The 18,775-nt window shown below is 36.0% G+C and overlaps 1 protein-coding gene across 1 annotated transcript; it reads left to right on the top strand.

Moving 5' to 3' along the window:
- The first annotated feature begins 746 nt into the window (after positions 1 to 746).
- Positions 747 to 18,698, top strand: LOC107805347 (protein EXPORTIN 1A-like). The gene is made up of 32 exons (XM_016629402.2): positions 747 to 1,294; positions 3,895 to 4,011; positions 4,536 to 4,628; positions 4,750 to 4,821; positions 4,984 to 5,091; positions 5,171 to 5,253; positions 6,225 to 6,363; positions 6,484 to 6,552; positions 6,649 to 6,726; positions 8,200 to 8,262; positions 8,339 to 8,383; positions 8,501 to 8,608; positions 8,683 to 8,781; positions 8,867 to 9,070; positions 9,241 to 9,300; positions 9,870 to 9,980; positions 10,265 to 10,362; positions 10,560 to 10,668; positions 11,114 to 11,179; positions 11,265 to 11,363; positions 11,678 to 11,758; positions 11,937 to 12,026; positions 13,002 to 13,087; positions 13,260 to 13,340; positions 13,417 to 13,599; positions 13,797 to 13,863; positions 14,379 to 14,489; positions 14,646 to 14,753; positions 14,832 to 14,969; positions 15,042 to 15,179; positions 15,266 to 15,370; positions 18,103 to 18,698. The coding sequence occupies exons 1-32, from the start codon at positions 1,196 to 1,198 to the stop codon at positions 18,223 to 18,225; spliced, it is 3,231 nt and encodes a 1,076-aa protein (XP_016484888.1). The 5' UTR covers positions 747 to 1,195; the 3' UTR covers positions 18,226 to 18,698.
- Positions 18,699 to 18,775: the final 77 nt, after the last annotated feature.

Here is an 18,775-nt window from a genome sequence, read left to right as displayed (position 1 = left end):
GAGCTATGTCACACAATTGGCATGTTTGCATTTCCTTTCTCTTTTATTTTTAGCACTTTTAGCTTTTTACAAACACTATAAATAGGCGATACATCAAATTATAATGGATTATGATATGGATTATTTTTTTTTTGTTTTTCCTCAGCTTCTTCTCTAATTCTGCCTCTATTTCTCTTCTCTTCTCTCTTTTCTTCATTTCTGTTGCTTCTTCTATCGTTTAGTTATAGTGATACCTCAATTTGGTATCAATAACAATAAGCACAAATACAGAGTGCAGAATAGATTTTTTTGGCAAAAGAAGGAACCAAAAAGGAATTTAAGCAAAAAAAAAAAAAGGAACCAAAAAGGAAGTTTTTGGAAAATTGACCATGTTCGTAGCTCCTGAGTGTTTGCAAATAAAGCATTTTTGACAGACAATATGAACTACATTTACTAGACATGTTTTTGGATTGTATATTAGTTGCCTAAATACACTGGCTCAGTTCTAGCATTCCTATGTTGTACCTATCCAAATAATTTAATTAATTTATGCATGCATCCCTTTAACCAAAAAAAAAAACACTCAAGAATCACACACCAAAACGAATGAAAAATAACCTAAAGGAAAAAAGAAAGAAAGAGCAAAACAGAAACTCCACTTTCACTGTTAAGTGTTCACTATTGGGAGTGTGAGTGGGGCAATACCCTCATTTTCCCTCTTTTCCCCCTTCCATATAAAGCCAAAGCGGGGGACATTCAAACCAGTAGCAACTCCCGAAACTTTGCCTCCCTGTTTTTCTAATTTCGCCTAACCTTTAAAAAAAGAAAAAAAGAAAGAAAGAAGAAGAAACACGTAAACAACGCTCCTCGCACAAACACTAATTATAAAATAGAGGGAGGAGGGAAAAGCGCTTAAAATATAATTACCCGAAACCTCTATTTTATTTTATTTTTATTTAGTACGTTTTGTTATTACTCCTCTCTACTCTAGTCTCTAGAAGACTGTTTCTGCTTCATATTGAAGCTGTCGCTGTGTTTTTTCCCTTTTTGGCCTCTTTCTTCTAGAACTTAGCTTCAAAATCCAAATCTTTGAACATACTTAAGATTGAGCGCTCACGTTTTTGGCTAGGGTTTTTGTCCACACTCTCTGTTTCTAGGGTTTTTGAACTGGACTGTTGATTTCTAGGGTTTATCACTCATTCATCTTTTTCTCTCCATGGCGGCGGATAAGCTTAGAGATTTGAGTCAGCCTATTGATGTTTCGTTGCTCGACGCTACTGTTGCCGCTTTCTATGGCACTGGATCTAAGGAGGAGGTGAGAACTATTTGCCTTCTCTCTCAATTTGTCTAATTTTCTCCAGTTTATTTGCTTTACATTCGATTCCCCCTTACAATTGCTGGTTGATTTTGCCATTTTTTTTTGTTTTCAATTGCGTGGGACGCCAATTCTTTTCAGACTCGGTTGTTGAAAGTTTTCTGATTGGTAGTGTTTAGTTGAACAGTTTTACGTCGTTCTAAATTGGAAAATTGGCTCAACGAAGATTAATTTGTTACTTTACAGATTTTATGGCGCTATAAGTTTGTCATTTGTTTTTTAATTGGTTTCAAGGTAGCGCCACTTCCTTTCTTAAATTTGAAGATTTTGTATTGCTTACGCCAGCCATTCCTATAGCTTTTCTCTAATTTTTTAAGTTATCTCATTGTTGTTATTCAAGATATTGACTACTGTTTCTCCAATTCCTAAGGATTCAGTTTCAGAGGTCTGGAATGTGCATTGTTACCTTCTTTATTCCCACCACTAGTTAAAAAAAAAGGAAAAAGTAAGAGAAAACTGAAGGGGAAAAGGCCCCACCTAAATTCGCGGACTGTGGTAAAAGCAGCTTAGGTGTCATTCACTTGCATATGAGTTTTAATTTCATTTTTCGAAGATAGATAGACAGTGGCACATTAGAAGGATTCTCAATCCTGATATGTGGATGCGGAAAAATGCAATTAACTCTGCAGTTATTCAGTATGGCGCTAATCACCCAGTTGGTGTATATTGCCAGGCTGCTGCTAGAACACTTAAAAAGATGCACTACTGCATTCTATTCAGGCTCATTTAAATGCTTTTCATAGCCGTGGATTCACCAATTGGATAATTGTGCCTGCATCCTGTGAATTAGTAAGTATCAGATTTGGAAAAAATGGCAAATATCATTAATGAGTGTTTAGTGTGAATAACAATTCAGTTAGGCAGTGTTAATTGCGCGTAATTATAACAAGTATGTTAAGCAGTTACTGTTCGGTGCAGCAATTATTGTTTTTTTTTCTTAAGTTCTAGGATTTGTGGTAGACCAGTCAAAGAGGTGTATCAACAAGACTTAAATACCGATGCTTCACGGAGACAGTTGTCTAATTCGGAATTATTTCATGTTGTTGAAATGTCTTACGATTGTGACTGTTTCTATTGATCAGCTGATAACGCCTAAAAAAACATCATTTTAGATGGACTTATGGTTTACATGGAATTAGCTAAGAAACAGGATGCGCGAAAGGGAATAATAGGTATAGTTGCATACACTAGAGGGTTTACTTTGAGGACTGGAACTCGCAAAATCTTGTTCATGTTGCTAGCCATATTACAAGAATATTTCAAAGACTGGTTAATAATAATAGTGGTAACTGATAGAAAATTCCATCTGGTATTTGATGTGACTTTTACATCTGCTTTATTTTTGGAAACCAGATATGTACAAGGACCTCTCAATTCTCTGCTAGACTCGGAAGAAAAGAAACCTCAAGTATTTGTTGTTCCACGTTTTCTTTTGATAATGGTAACAATTATATAAATGGGTAAAAATATTCACAAGAGATTGTGTAAACCACAATCGGACCCCAAAGGATCAGAGAACTGCCAAAGCCTATTCTATTTGATTACATTTCTTCTAGCAAATCTAGTAAAGAATGTACATCCTCCCTATAGCTCTCTTTGCACCAAAAATGAAATAACAAAAAACAATTAAGCTTAATTTTCTGGTAAGAGCTAGGTCTATCTTCAAAAACTCTGGCATTCCTTTCCTTCCATATGACCCACCAGATACAAGCAGGAACTATTTCCCACCATTTCTTCTGTTTAATATTTACCCCTCCATTGTTCCAGCTACTGAGAAGAGATGCAGCGTTATTGGGCATTATCCAGGATATACCAGCCAAATTGAGATAGAAGTGCCAAAGTTGAGTAGTGACCGGACAGTGAATAAAGAGATGGAAACTGATTCCCCATCTTTGCCACAAAGACTGCACCTAGCATGTAGCTGAATTCCTCTCTTAAGAAGGTTATCCTGAGTTAGGACAGCTTCCCTTGCTACTAGCCATGTGAAGCATTGGACTTTTGTAGGTGCCCTGACCCTCCAAATTTGTTTCCATGGCCATCCTTGCGCAGGATTAGGAGTATTGTTAATGAAATGATGAGCAGATTTCACTGAAAAGGAACCTGATTTGTGACCCGTCCAAATTAAAGCATCTTCCTCTTCTGTGAGACCTTGGAAAGCTTCTAAGGTCTCCCAGAAATCTGCCACACTTTGCAACTCCCAGTCATTTAAGTTCCTTCTGAAAACAATGTTCCACCCATGTGTGGATTTTGCTTCTGCTACTGAAATTCTTGGATTCTTGGATTTTGTTGTTCCCCGTTAAACATGTAGATTATAAATTAAAATTTATGTGGATAAATGGGAACTTTGGAGATGGACAATTATTGAGAATAAACAACAGAAGATGACTTACCCCCAAAGGATCACATCTATAGCTTGTCTGATGGTGTGCTATGTCATCATTACTGATGGTTTCTCTTTTTGGACGCATATACCTAGCTTTAGAAAGATTTTTTTGCTTTTGCTCTTTTGTTAGGTATGTACTAAATTTATTGCTTTGCAGCGGGCTGCAGCTGACCACATTTTGCGCGATTTACAAAATAACCCAGATATGTGGCTTCAAGTGGTTCACATTCTATCAAGCACTCAAAGCCTGAATACTAAGTTTTTCGCTTTGCAGGTCAGTTTTACAGAGTATTTTTTGTGAAGTTTGACTTACTGCTACGACTTTTTTGTTTAATTTTTAGTTTGGTGTTTAAATTAGAATAGGATTGTTTAACGCAACCGTCATACTATCATTAATGTTTTCTCTTATAAGTGTGACTTTGACTGATGTTGTACTGGCGAAAAAAGTAATTCATGTATTAATTTCTCATGATTTAAGATGAGAGCTTAAGTTCAGGAATTATACTTGGATATTGGAGAGATAAGGGAGGGCTGACAATCCAAATACTCTTTTTTTTTTGAAATTGGGAATTTGAATTGAGTTATCTAGTTTCGAGGAAAAAAATTGGAACAGATGCTAAAGTTATGTGTTTTAATATTGATTGGTTACGATAGAGATGTTGATAGGTGGCATTTACCGTGTAACTGCCCAAAATAAAAAAAATGTTGTTTTGGTTCACTTCGTTCTTTGTTTGTTTGCGTTTTTTGATATATATGGCAGGAAACTGAGTATAATACTTGACTGGCTTCACCCTGCAGGTTCTAGAAGGTGTTATAAAGTATAGATGGAATGCATTGCCAGTCGAACAACGAGATGGAATGAAAAACTATATATCTGAAGTTATTGTGAAGGTATAACTACATAATTCTTGTCATTTTTCTCTTTAAGTTATTGAGGATCTTGAATTGAATATTTCATTCCAATGGATTTTATTATCCGTTACATTTATGCATATCCATATATGGATCTCAGCTTTCCAGTGATGAAGCATCTCTTCGGCGGGAAAAGCTGTATATTAGCAAGCTAAACATAACATTGGTTCAGGTACTCTTAATACACAAAGCTCTCTCTCTCTCTCTCACACACACACACACACTCTCTCTCTCTTGGTTATTGCAAGTGATGGGACTGATTGTGACTCAAGATACACATGAAGTTGAAATGTCTTACAGAAATTATCTTTTTCTTGGGAATTTGTATTTTCAGATTTTGAAGCACGAGTGGCCTGCTAGATGGAGAAGCTTCATTCCTGACTTAGTTGCAGCTGCAAAGACAAGCGAAACTATATGTGAAAACTGCATGGCCATATTAAAGGTTTCTCTACGTTGCATTTCCATCTTCCAGTGAAAACATTAGAAAGTACACCTTGATAACTTGAAACGCTATTCTTCAGCTTCTAAGCGAGGAAGTTTTTGATTTCTCGAGGGGTGAAATGACTCAACAAAAGATTAAGGAGCTCAAACAATCTTTAAACAGGTACAACTCCTGATTTGTATGAGTTGTTTCCTGATACATTTTTTCATGTTTGCTATTTTCGACAAAAGATTGTTTGATTTATGGGACTCTGAAAGACTAGCTTTTGACATACTGATGTTGAATTGTGTCTAGAATTCATTTGCCATCAAGTCGGGCATTGGCTAAAGTTTTGAAGCTGCGGCTATGTTGCTTGGACTCTGCAAAAATGGTGCCGGGTGCACGTCGGATCCTCCAAAAGTAGTGCATTTTTGGAGGATCCGGCACGGGTGTGGCAACATTTTTAGAGAGTCCGCAAAACATAGAGTTGCGGTATAAAAAAGAAGGAATTAAAATAGAATTATGCAAATGGTAGAGAAATCCGAAACAGTTTGTTTGGCTGCTATAGAAAATATGATAGAGTTATAACTGTTTTGGTGTGAGACTTTGTGGGCACAGGTGAAAATGTTTCGCCATTCTATATTTTTCCCTTCACGAAAGAAGAAGATTATATGCATAAATTTATCTTTGTCACTCCTTAATGCATACATTGTATCTTTTTGTGATTAAATACTATTTTCTTCTTTTCGATTGTAGTAATCACTTATTTTATAAACTTAACACTTGTTCTTCCCTGCTAATTTTTATTTTTTTTCTCTTATTTGTTTTTCAAACATTCAGTGCTATAAAAATCTGTTTATTTCTTCTATGCTTGGGTAATATCAGTCGGTTTTGAGAATTAAAAGATCCTATACACTGTATGAATTGCGGAGCTCCTTTTATCATTTTGAAGCCGAAGGTCTTTTATATAAGCATTATTTACATGTTAATTTATAACGAATTCTAGGTAGGAGTAAGGTCTGCGTATGGACTACCCTCCCCAGACCCCAAGACCCCACCTGTTGGGATCAAACTGGGTTTTTTGTTGTTGTTTAATTTATAACTAATTCTATTAGACACATCTTTTCTAAAGTGTTGGTTTTCTTTGTTTACAGCGAGTTTCAACTCATCCATGAGCTATGCTTGTATGTGCTATCAGCATCCCAAAGAACCGAGCTCATCAGGGCCACTCTTGCTACACTCCATGCTTTCCTTTCATGGATTCCACTTGGCTATATTTTTGAATCAACACTGGTTTGTATTCCTCCGCTGCTTATTATTTATCTTTTTGATTGAAGCATGTCTACAATTTATTGTTTCAATACAGACTCTGTTTGAGAGGTGCTGTCTGACCTTTGTCTCTTCATATTACAGCTGGAAACCCTGCTTAAACTTTTTCCCATGCCAGCTTATCGCAACCTCACACTTCAGTGTCTAACAGAGGTATATTATGACAAGATCTCTAGTAGAGTTTCTTCTAACAATTAAATCAATCCAAATTGATTCAGTATACTCTTGGTTGCTGTTTTAATATGACAGGTTGCTGCCCTTAATTTTGGGGAGTTTTATAACGACCAGTATGTCAAGAAGTACACCATATTCATGGTGCAGTTGCAGGTGGAGTTTAATTAATCCTTGATGTTGCTTTATGCTTTTTTAATTAGTTCAAGATGTACCAAGATGAAGGAAGTCTATGATTCTTAATTATATCTTTGTATTGCTGTATCTACACCCTCCATTTGCTTTTACTTGTCCACTATGCTAAAAATATATTTTCACTTTTACATGTCCATTTTAGCAAATCGAGAGAAAGACAAGAGTTTCCTGTTTTACTCTTATCATTAATTACTCATTACCCAAATTATTTTCCAAGACTTTTTGAAATGCTATCATTATTATGGGTATTAATGTAAAATATGTACTTCATTTATTATTTCAAGGGGAGTGCAAAGTCCATTGTGGACAAGTAAAAGTGAACTGAGGGAATACTTTTTCTGCTTCTTTATAACTGCTGTCAGTGGAGTTGTATCTTTGAGTGTGGTACGGCCATTTGGTTTTACTCTGAAGTGAGGCTACCCTTCTCTTTGTTTCTCAATTGAGCCTTAAGAAATGTTCTCCTAGAATTGGTTGCTTGGTCTACACATGGATAGAAGTTATTAGAAGAATTACTGAACCTTCTCTAGGTATCGAATTTTGAATTGTAGTATGAATTGATGAGAGCAAGTGTCTTTCGCTCCATTTGTTTGTGTAAAAACAGCACTCCTATGGTATTGATATCCGTTTCTTTTAGCAGTTAGCCAAATATATATCTATGCTTAAAGTTTCTTGTGAGCTTTGAAGGTTGTGGTTGACCTTGTACCGAATGCATGGTTTTCTTCTAATAAATTTGAAAATTTTAAAGGTGAAAGTCTCATGAAAACCTTTGTGGAGAACATTCAATCACTGACATACTGCAAACAAAATTTTATTATAGGAATAGTGGACAGTTTTGATGCATTATGTTTGGAAGTTGAATAATTTGGATGATCTGGTGTGGTCCGAGGCGAACTATATTTGCCTGTAGGTCCGTTACTATTTTGTATACCACATGTATATCGGTGCTTCCTCACATCTGTGAAATTATTACTTTATCAATAAGAGTTATGTAGTCCAGTAGGTGCAAAGGGAATCTTTTAAATTTTCTCTAAGTCTAGACTGGCTGAAAGCAAAGGTGTTAAAACTCATTAGTCTAGGTTATTGTTCTCTTGTTATCAGAACTGAGGCCTCCTTTAAATTGCTTATGCTAGTCTTCAATTGTGTCCTTCAGCAGATGCTATGATAAGTTTGAGTTTGCCTTTTGATTTAGATCAAGCAACACATCACGTTCAACTTGCTGATTACACAGTTTGGTTGCTTTGATATCTGAGTCGGAATGTCCCTGTAAACTCAGTTGCTTGAAGCAAAATGTCCAAACTTGCAGCTGAACTTAATTCATCTGCCATCCTAGGTGTTAATGTTGTTGATAGAACTTATTTAGTTATACCTTATTGTATTAGCTAACTATCTTTGTGCTTTTGTGCTCGTTATCTGATGAGTTTTCTTGACATCTAGACTATTCTTCCTCCCAACACAAACATTCCCGAGGCCTATGCAAATGGAAGCAATGAAGAGCAGGTTTGTTTGAGACAGTGAATGGTTAGTCTATTGTTGTATCAACATGTAACTAATGCTTCTCCTTTCCTTTATCCAGGCATTCATTCAAAATCTAGCATTGTTTTTTACGTCATTTTTTAAGGCAAGCTTCTTTACTGTGTTTACTACATGATAGCTTTCACTCTGTAGTTGCTTATTGACAATATGACTTTGGACCGTAGTAGTCAGCATTGTGTCTGAGAAGCTACTTTGTATGCAGTCTCATATACGTGTGCTAGAAACATCACAAGAGAATATAAATGCCCTCCTGTTGGGACTTGAGTATCTTATTAACATCTCGTACGTGGATGACACAGAGGTTTTTAAGGTATTGTTTCACTGTTTATTCATGATGGATACACTTTCTTGGAAGTGTCTGATTCCTAATGTGTGGTTTCACAGGTTTGCTTGGATTACTGGAATTCCTTAGTTCTTGAGTTGTTTGAAGCACATCATAATCTAGACAATCCTGCAATGACTGCAAATATGATGGGGCTTCAAGTATGAGAAATTACCTATATCCTTGTTGACTAAAATTCTTCAAAAACAAACTGCTCATATGCAAGTTTTTGTGTTAATTAAGCAGATACCATTGCTTTCCGGTATGAATGATGGTCTTGGAGCGCAACTTATGCAGAGGAGACAACTTTATGCTGGTCCAATGTCCAAATTGAGGTTACTTATGATATCTCGCATGGCAAAACCTGAAGAAGTTCTCATTGTTGAAGATGAAAATGGGAACATTGTCCGTGAAACAATGAAGGACAATGACGTCCTTGTGCAATACAAGGTATCTATCTTATTACAGAATAACCTGTTGAATTTGATTGACATTCTTAGGCTCCTCTTGTTTGACTGGAGTAAGATGCATGTTATATTTGGCAAAAGGCATGATTCTTGTTTTGCAATGTTGTGTCTTTTCCCCCCTATTTATGTGTTTAATGATGTCTGATGTTGCAGATCATGAGGGAAACTTTGATCTACTTGTCACATCTTGATCATGACGATACTGAAAAGCAGGTGCACTTCTTTTGAAGCCATCAACTTTGATATGACCTAAATAAATATAGTCGAAGCAGCATGCTAAATTTTTCGTAATTCGTATGGGCAACATTATTTTCACATTGTATTTTTTGGTTGGTTAATCGGCACCCAAGAAGTCTACTTTGGAAATAGCTGGTTTGGATGTGTTATTATTACTTTTCTCAATTATTGTGAGCGTATGGTAATTGCTGGAGATGCATTAAGTCCTGATCTGTTGTAGTTCTAGTTGAGATAATGATCCTATCCTTCTTTACTAACTCCTGGAAAGGAGGTTCTAACAATTTCAATTGTCTTCGGGTTAATTTGCAATTTGTTTTATACTTCAGCTACTTAGTTATGGTTGAGCTGTTCATTTGTTTATCTTCAACATATTTTCAAGTGACTGTTGCTAGTTGCTTCTGGCTTTGATGAACCTTTACTTTTCATTGGATGTTGTTAATTACCATTTCTTTACTTTGACACGGTGTTTCTGAAAAGATTGTTTCATGGTGCGCAGTCGCTATGTTCGAGATTCGTAATGTTTCCATATTCTTGTATCACTCCAGATGCTGAAGAAACTTAGCAAACAACTCAATGGTGAGGATTGGTCGTGGAACAATCTAAATACATTATGTTGGGCAATTGGGTCCATATCTGGGTCGATGCTGGAAGAGCAGGTATGCTTATACTAGTTTGTTTTATGTAATTATTAACCAAATTACATGATTTTCACTGAGGCTCAAACTGTATTTTGGCTGTGCAACTTTCTTGCTTGGCCCTCATGCAAGATATGTCCTAAATGTTGTTGCATACTGTCATTTTTTCTGAAGTTTTGCTTTGTGTTCTTCTGTGTGCATCACTATTTTCTTGCATTGAACCAAGCAATATGACTTAGCTCTTTTGTATCATTTACATGCTAAGATCTTGAATTTTCACATTTTCCTTGTGTTCACTTTGGCAGGAGAACAGATTTCTTGTCATGGTGATACGCGATTTGCTAAACCTATGTGAAATCACCAAAGGGAAAGACAACAAAGCTGTAATTGCAAGTAATATAATGTATGGATGCAATCTCATTGTTGTCTGCCAGTTCTAGTCTCTTGCCAGAATTTTCAATTCTCATGCTTTGTATTTACAAATCTGATCTTCCAGAATGTTGCTTATACTAAATTTGTTAAATGGTTGTATTGCCTATGGGTACGCTGAGTTCTTTCAATCAAGAAATGCAGTCATGACTTGTGTTGATTAAATGCTAGGTATGTGGTTGGGCAATATCCTAGATTTTTGAGAGCTCATTGGAAGTTCTTGAAGACTGTTGTGAACAAATTGTTCGAGTTTATGCATGAAACGCATCCTGGAGTGCAGGTTTGACTACTGATTAATGATTTCACTATCAGTTACTGTTTTGCTGTTTATCCTTGTTGTAGAATGTTTTTTTGCACTCAAATTAGTGATTGGTTGGTTCACAAATCACCAATTGTTGTGCTGGCGCTTATGACTTGGTGATTGTTGGGATGTCCAATGGAATAATGTCATATGGTATCAGGAATCAGATGTCTTTTCGTTATTAGTATTGGCCTCTAAATAAATGATCAAATGACTTACATGTGACTTGAGTCCGCCCCCCACCCCTCGCCCTCTTTTCTGGTAGTGTGGGTGGGGAGGGGAGGGGTTAGAGTGCATGGTACTTATTTCACCTTATGGCCTAGAAAACTGCACTGCAATAAACTATTTTCTTGTGCTTATATGCTATGGTTCATTGTCATGGCTTCATTTCTGTTCCTAATGACCTTTTGTCTCTTTTCTCTAGGATATGGCCTGTGATACATTTTTGAAAATCGTTCAGAAGTGCAAGCGCAAGTTTGTTGTAGTCCAGGTAACAGCATGTTTGTTAATAGCATCAGTTTTTATGACGATACAAGAGTTGCAAAAATTGTACTGACCACTATCCTTGTTCTCAGGTTGGAGAAAATGAGCCATTTGTCTCGGAACTCCTAACCACTCTCCCGACAACTATTGCAGATTTAGAACCTCATCAGATTCATGCCTTCTACGAATCTGTAAGAGTTTTTTTGTTCGAAAGAATAAACTTCATTAGTTTTACTTGTTTCCTTAGATGTATTGTATTCACTATGTCTTATTCTATACATCGGTGTTTGATTGGGTACAGAGTTCATAAATTAAGATACTTTCGTTACATACTTGAATTCATTATCTGTAAGATAGGGAGTTTAAAATTAAAGAGTTTCCAAATATAGGAAGGTGTAAACTTTTCTGAAACATACTAACAAGGAAAGAATGATATAACATTGAAAAGAGGGAGTAGTACTTTATCTTTATTACTGAAATGTGGGGTTCTATATCGTTTTGTTAGGTTGGTCAAATGATTCAAGCAGAGCCTGATCCCCAAAAAAGAGACGAGTATCTGCAGAGGTTGATGGAGCTTCCAAATCAGGTATTTACGTATGGTCTAGATAAGATGTATTTGGGTGGTGCTATCTATTTCTTTATTTGTTTATTTATATATTTTTATGTATTAATATCTGGCTTTGCGTCCGTTAAATGCGCCACATAACAATATGTGGAGTATACACTGCATATTATTGTGGCTTACTAACATTTATTTTTTACAGAGATGGACTGAAATTATAGGACAGGCACGACAAAGTGTGGACTATCTTAAAGATCAAGATGTTATCCGAGCTGTGCTAAATATATTGCAGGTTACCTTCTATAGATGATAAATTCTAAGCTCTTCTGTAAATGTATCAGTTGGCATGCACTTGTGATTTTTTTCCTTTTGCCTTCTTTCTGTTCTCATCACAAAGTCTTGCGAGCCAGAGTAAGGAAGAAGTCGGGGCAGGGACAAGTATCCCAACCGAGTGCTTTCTACTTCCAATAGGCCATGCACTGGATCAGATCATTTTCAGCGAGTCCATAAGAAGTGTTCCATGCTCTTTAATAGTCATTTTTTATGTAATCTTACTAGTGCTACCAAGTCTTTCAAGTTTAACTTTGGTGATTTACTTTTCTCCAAAATAGAAAATACTTCGGTGATTTAGAGTTTTAGACTTAAAGAAAGCGTGTGGTATGATGTATGATCCTTTTCTCCTTATGCATGATCTGTTTGCACATTCGTCAGACCTTAGAAAATCATCCCAGTTTTAGTTTTACCGCATGCTAAATTTTCTACCTTGAATACTGTAGTCACAAAATGTGGTACACAGTTTGTCATGTCATTATGACAGGATATTAACCAGGACTTGCTAACACAAGCTAGCTAGTATACTTGGGGTTCTTAATGCAGGCCTCTCATTAGTACTATATGTTCCTTTTTTATTTTTTCTATGACAAACTTAGTAGGCACTTGGACATACATATTATTTGAAAATAATGAAATATTATTTGCAAATCAATGCTCATTTTACAATTTTGTCCAGTATTCCAACTTCAACTTGAAATAGAGAATTTTGAAGTTGAGAAACTAGTTTGAGGAGTATTCTGAACGTCAACCAATAATGTCCAATCCGGATGCTGTGTTATTTTGAAATCATGTGGCTACCTCTGTGTGCTGGTCAGGGAGCTTTGATATCAGTATTCATATCCTATTCGGTTTAAATGTTATCCTAGCAATGCCTTTTGCGTTATATTCTCTTATTCCTAACATGGGGTTTATGTTTTTTTTTTTGGCATTGCAGACTAATACAAGTGCTGCTAGCTCACTTGGGACTTATTTCTTACCTCAAATTACTCTCATCTTTTTGGACATGCTCAATGTTTATAGGTATGAATATCATATTTATTTGATTTTATGTTTTTTAAATATTTAGATGGCATCTTTATTATTGAATCTGATTGCATGCATTTGGTGCTTAGGTTGACATCAGTGCCATTGTATTCCCACTTTTTAACAGTTATTGTGCTTTCTGATTTTTAATTGCGAACCTTTTTTGCAGAATGTACAGTGAGCTTATATCTACAAGCATAGGTCAAGGAGGGCCTTTTGCCTCAAGGACATCCATTGTGAAGCTCTTGCGGTAGGTTCCAGTTTAGATTTCCCACTTTTTTGGCCAGCTTTAAGATGCATCTACTTACACGTGTCATATGTGGCAGCTCGGTAAAAAGGGAAACATTAAAGCTTATTGAAACATTTTTGGACAAGGCCGAAGATCAACCACATATCGGGAAGCAATTTGTGCCACCAATGATGGATCCAGTTTTAGGAGACTATGCAAGGAATGTGCCTGATGCTAGGGAGTCTGAAGTTCTCTCGCTTTTTGCAACAATTATAAACAAGTAAGCTAACTGCCTCCAACTCCCAACTGGCACTCAGCAGGACTGACAATTCATAAGTTGTGATTGTCTGCTCCATACATTAACTGACTGTCTTTGTAACACACAATGCACTCAAGATTCCATGAATTTCTTTTGCGCACAATACTGTCCATATTCTTATGGTGCATTTGCTTCTGTATCTAACATTTTTTTGTTAGGTACAAGGGTGCTATGATTGAGGATGTCCCTCGCATTTTTGAAGCTGTTTTCCAGTGTACTCTGGAGGTTAGCCCCCCCCCCCCCCCCCCAAATTTTATTCTGAGTTGATAAGTTTTATAATATTATATGTAGTCTCTTCTGTACTAAATATTCCCCAACGTTATGTAATTAAAATATATACTTATAAAGTACTTTTTTGATGATGGGTTTTCCTAATTTAACAATGCTGCATCTTCTCACAAATGTTATAGATGTATTCATTTAAGTCCTTAATTTAGATGATACTATTCACCATCTTCATTCTTTTGATATCAAGTTTCTTTGTTCTGCTACTTTTGCATCCTGTTTCTTGGTGACTTTAACTGCTTTTATCATCGTGGTTTTATTAGAGGTAACCTTTTGTTGTCTGCCAAACAATTTTAAGGGGTAGTAAGGTCATTATCATATGCCTTATCAGGGTGACTCAGCTGCTGACCTGTTATATGCTTTAGCGATAATTTGGTTACTATAATAAACATTTGGGAAGCTCAGCATTGAGATGACACATGATCTGTTTGATGAATTCATTCTATGTATACCAGATGATTACGAAAAACTTCGAAGATTATCCAGAGCATCGGCTGAAGTTCTTTTCGTTACTTCGTGCAATTGCTACACATTGTTTTCCTGCTTTGATACGGCTGTCGAGCGAGGTATGTTTTTTGCCTGCTCTTGGTATATGTATCGACCACCAATTCTAATTTATGAAGCTTAGAATCCTTCAGAGATTTATTTATACGGTATCATATTTATTTTAGTGTCTGCATAAGCTTATGCTGGATTTTCATAATGTCCTGATTATTTTTCAGCAACTAAAACTTGTTATGGATTCTATAATATGGGCGTTTCGGCACACAGAGAGGAACATTGCTGAGACTGGGCTTAATCTCTTGCTGGAAATGCTAAAAAATTTTCAGGTGCACCTTTATTGTTGGCCTTCCTATTGATCGTTAAATCTCTGCGGTGGGGTTTAATAGTTTCTTCTTTCATGGCAGGTTTCTGAATTTGCTAACCAGTTTTATAGGACTTACTTTTTGACCATCGAGCAAGAAATTTTTGCTGTACTAACAGATACGTTTCATAAGCCTGGGTTTAAATTGCATGTATTGGTGCTACAACATTTGTTTTGCCTGGTATGTGTCTAGCTAACAGATTGGTTTCCTATCTATACTTGCATTTTTTGTAACATAGTGATGTGATTTCAGGTGGAGTCTAGCATGTTGACTGAACCACTATGGGATGCATCAACAGTACCTTATCCATATCCAAATAATGCTATGTTTGTTCGTGAATACACCATTAAACTTCTTAGTACATCCTTCCCCAACATGACATCAGCTGAAGTATGACCATAAGTTTTACATAGTGTTTTTCACGTCAATTTGTATATAGTTTTTCTTTAGATGTTAATAATGCTTTGCTCTTTCAGGTGACTCAATTTGTCAGTGGGCTATTTGAGTCAACAAATGACCTTCCCACATTCAAGAATCACATAAGGGACTTCCTTGTTCAATCAAAAGAGTTCTCCTCTCAGGTTAGTGTTACTAGTAGACCATTTGTTTCCGAGCTTTATTGGTATGTCTTTTGTGGGGAAGGGGTTTTAAGTGGAGGTCTTCTATTTCTGTACCCTGTCCCTTATATACGTGCTCCGGAAGATCCAAACAGATTGTCATGCTTTAATTTTGGCATAATGCTACCCAGTTTCCTTGAAAAGAAAACTCATAAAATGTAGGACCTTACTTTCAATCTATTTATTACCCATTTTTCTCAAATTCTTCAAAGGTGTAAAAATCAACGCATGAGTCACATGTTCCCCCAAAAAATAAAACACGGTTCACATTTTCGAAGTTATCTCTAATGTCTACGCCAGGTCATACTGAGACCACTTAAACAGGATGGAGTTACTTAGAAATTATCACGAATTTAATGAATTAAAATGTTTAGGGCTTTAGAATGTCTTTTTGTTATGGGTTAGCACTCATGGTCATGCTTGTGAATTTCACATCAGCTTACATGCTAATTGTCTACCCTATGTCCACTAATTCATGTACCTTTAAATAATTGTTTGGCATAAAGGTTTCTGAATTGAACTCTGTTTAGGTCGTATTGTGAGTTCCAGATAACCTGCTTGTTCATATCTCAAGTAGAGCTGTTTGGATGACTTGTGGAAAATGTTTTGTGATAAAAAACGTGCTTGGATAGTTGTTATTTTGAAGATCTCTGAGCATTTCTTGAGTGAACAACTTTTAAACAAAAATGTGGTTTCAGAAGCAATTGTTTTGCTGGATATCAAATAGTTGCACAAACGCCATTAGTTTTAGAGCCGTTTGGATGACTTATGGAAAAGTTCTATGAAAAAATATTGGGAAAAAAAACTTCTGGAAAAGAAACATGCATGGACATTTATAGTTATTTTTGAAGTTCTCTGAGCATTTCTTGAATGGAACAACTTTTCTCTAAAAGATACCGTAAAAACATTTTTTCGCAAAAACTTCTTTTGAAAAAACGTGATTTCGGAATCTCTTTTTACTGGATATCAAAAAGTTACACAGTCAAAGGCCAGTAGTTTTATCCCCTTTCCTTCTGAAGTTTGATATAGGTGGATTGCTTTCTCATGAGTCTGGGCTTAGTCTATTAGGGTTTTTGGTTCTTCCATCTTGGTCTTATAAGTATAACGTTCGAGAATGGCAATGGGGTGGGGAGAAACCTTAGATGGGCATGGGCTAGTGGGTCAAAATTATTTTCCTGGAAATTTATAAAAGGGCAAGGTGGGTGGCAGGTTGTGAAATACTCAACTTAAACTGACTCAAATTAGCAAGCAATGTACAAAGTCTCTTGCTTTCACAGTTTGCAGCTTGGGGACCTTCTCATTGCTAGCTGCCTAAGTTAGTAGAGCCCATTCAGTCATTTAGAAGTGCTTTTTGCAATATTTGATAAGCAAATTTTATTTGGCTAATCTTTCCAAAAAGTATTTGAGTATCAAATTACGGAAAAAGGACGGTAAGTATTCAATTTACAATTGATATTATTTGTAAAAGAGAATTGAATTTATAAAATATAAAGTAAAAATATATATTAAAGATTTTAATCAATATAAAATATAGTTATCCAAAGAAGTAATATTGCATATATGGCATTACTTATTGTTTACATGATTCAGACATATCAGTATACATTGTTCAGTATAAACTAAAAACCCACTCCATAAATTCTATATAAAAGAAAGATATATTTATAGTAGAGAGACTATTCCAAAGAAAAATAGGAGAAGAACAAAATAACGATAGAAAATAAGAAAATTGAAGAAATGGATGGTAGAAACAAACAAGGAAAAGAAAAAAGTTAAATTAATGAGGGATAATTTAGGAAATATAAATTTTCAGTAAGGATATTTCTGTCTTGAATTTTTTTTCTGCTTCTGCTTCTCGGAAGAAGCTAGAATTTATAGTTTCTTTCCAAAAGCCGAAAAACTGTTTCTGCTGGTGCTCGAAAAGCACTTCCTTGTATTGGCCAAACGCCTTAAATTCCCAAAAAGTGCTTTTGGCTTCCTAGAACTTGGCCAAACAGGCTCTTAAACATCTATACAGACAGGAGGCCATATGAGTTTTCTCTGAACTATCCAGCGAACCAAGTTTCACAATATCAGTAATCTGTTCTTCATTTAGTTCTGGGAGGTTCTTGTCATATTATGGCATGATTGTTGTTGAAAAAGCTTCTGCTTCTTCACAACTACTTTCTCTTTCTTGTTGTACATGACCTATTAACATCATTTGGAGGATACCAAAGATGAAACCCAAGAGGTTTGGATTCTATCTAGCCAAAACTGGAAAGAAAAATCTCAAATGTTGTTCTAGATTACTAGAAATCACTTTCTGTAACACAATCCCCATTCTCAGTATTAAAAGAGCCATTTCCATTCTAAAAAAGTAAAATAGAAAAAGTTACAAAATAAATAGAATATTATGAAGTGAAAAAACGAAAGAACATAAATGGGGCATGCCAGGGCAGGAGGCAAAATTATGGAAAAATGCTAAACGGGACAGGGCATGGTGGGTTGGAATTTTAGGGGGTTAAGGCTTGCCTATCCCTCCCTGCCCCATTTACATCCAAACTAATGTTTTTCTTTCCCTAGTAATGTTATTAACTAGCTTGTCATTTTTTTCTGTCTTTAGCTGTTCTTTGAACCACTTAATCCTGTTCAAAATAAAGATCTATCTTTTCCTTAGCTGGATTTTTGATATCCTCACTTGGATGCTTCAATTGCAGGACAATAAGGACCTTTTTGCTGAGGAAGCAGCTGCTCAGAGAGAAAGGGAACGACAGCGGATGCTTTCTATTCCTGGTCTAATTGCACCTAATGAGATACAGGATGAAATGGTGGACTCATGAGATACAAAATGTCCACCATATATAGATACTTCATTCCGTTTTATGCCCCTGGAGGTGGTGTGGGTGCTTGGAGTGTGTTATCACGAACTGTAGTGGCCAGCACATCCTATTTTAAAAGAATTTCTATCATGTTGCGAAAATTTTCTCAGAGTAGTAGTGGAAGTGGTATCTAGGACTCATGACAATGGTTCCAAGAAAAGGATTGGCTGGGTGTAGAGTAGTTAGATCCTAATCTAGGAGTACAGTGTGTTTATTGGACATTCATGGTTTCTTTCGATATTGTAGTTGGTTAAGAGTAGTTGATGGATTGTTGCATTGACATAATTCAGCCATGGAGAGTAGGTTTATTATGTATACAGGCATCGGCTAGTGGTGCAGAAATCATTTTTGTTTATTGGTGGAAACAGCAGTGTATTTCTGGACTATACTCAGAAGTATGATTTTTGGTTATTGGTATATGCGGTTTGTTGCCACAACAGCTGGGTTTGAAATGTATTAATGAAGTGCATCTATGAATTTTCAGCGAAGTTAAGGGACAATATTCTGTTTC

This window comes from Nicotiana tabacum, chromosome 6 (genome assembly GCF_000715075.1).
Source record: "Nicotiana tabacum cultivar K326 chromosome 6, ASM71507v2, whole genome shotgun sequence".
Taxonomy (NCBI): domain Eukaryota; kingdom Viridiplantae; phylum Streptophyta; class Magnoliopsida; order Solanales; family Solanaceae; genus Nicotiana; species Nicotiana tabacum.
This window is presented reverse-complemented; position numbering and strand designations above follow the sequence as displayed.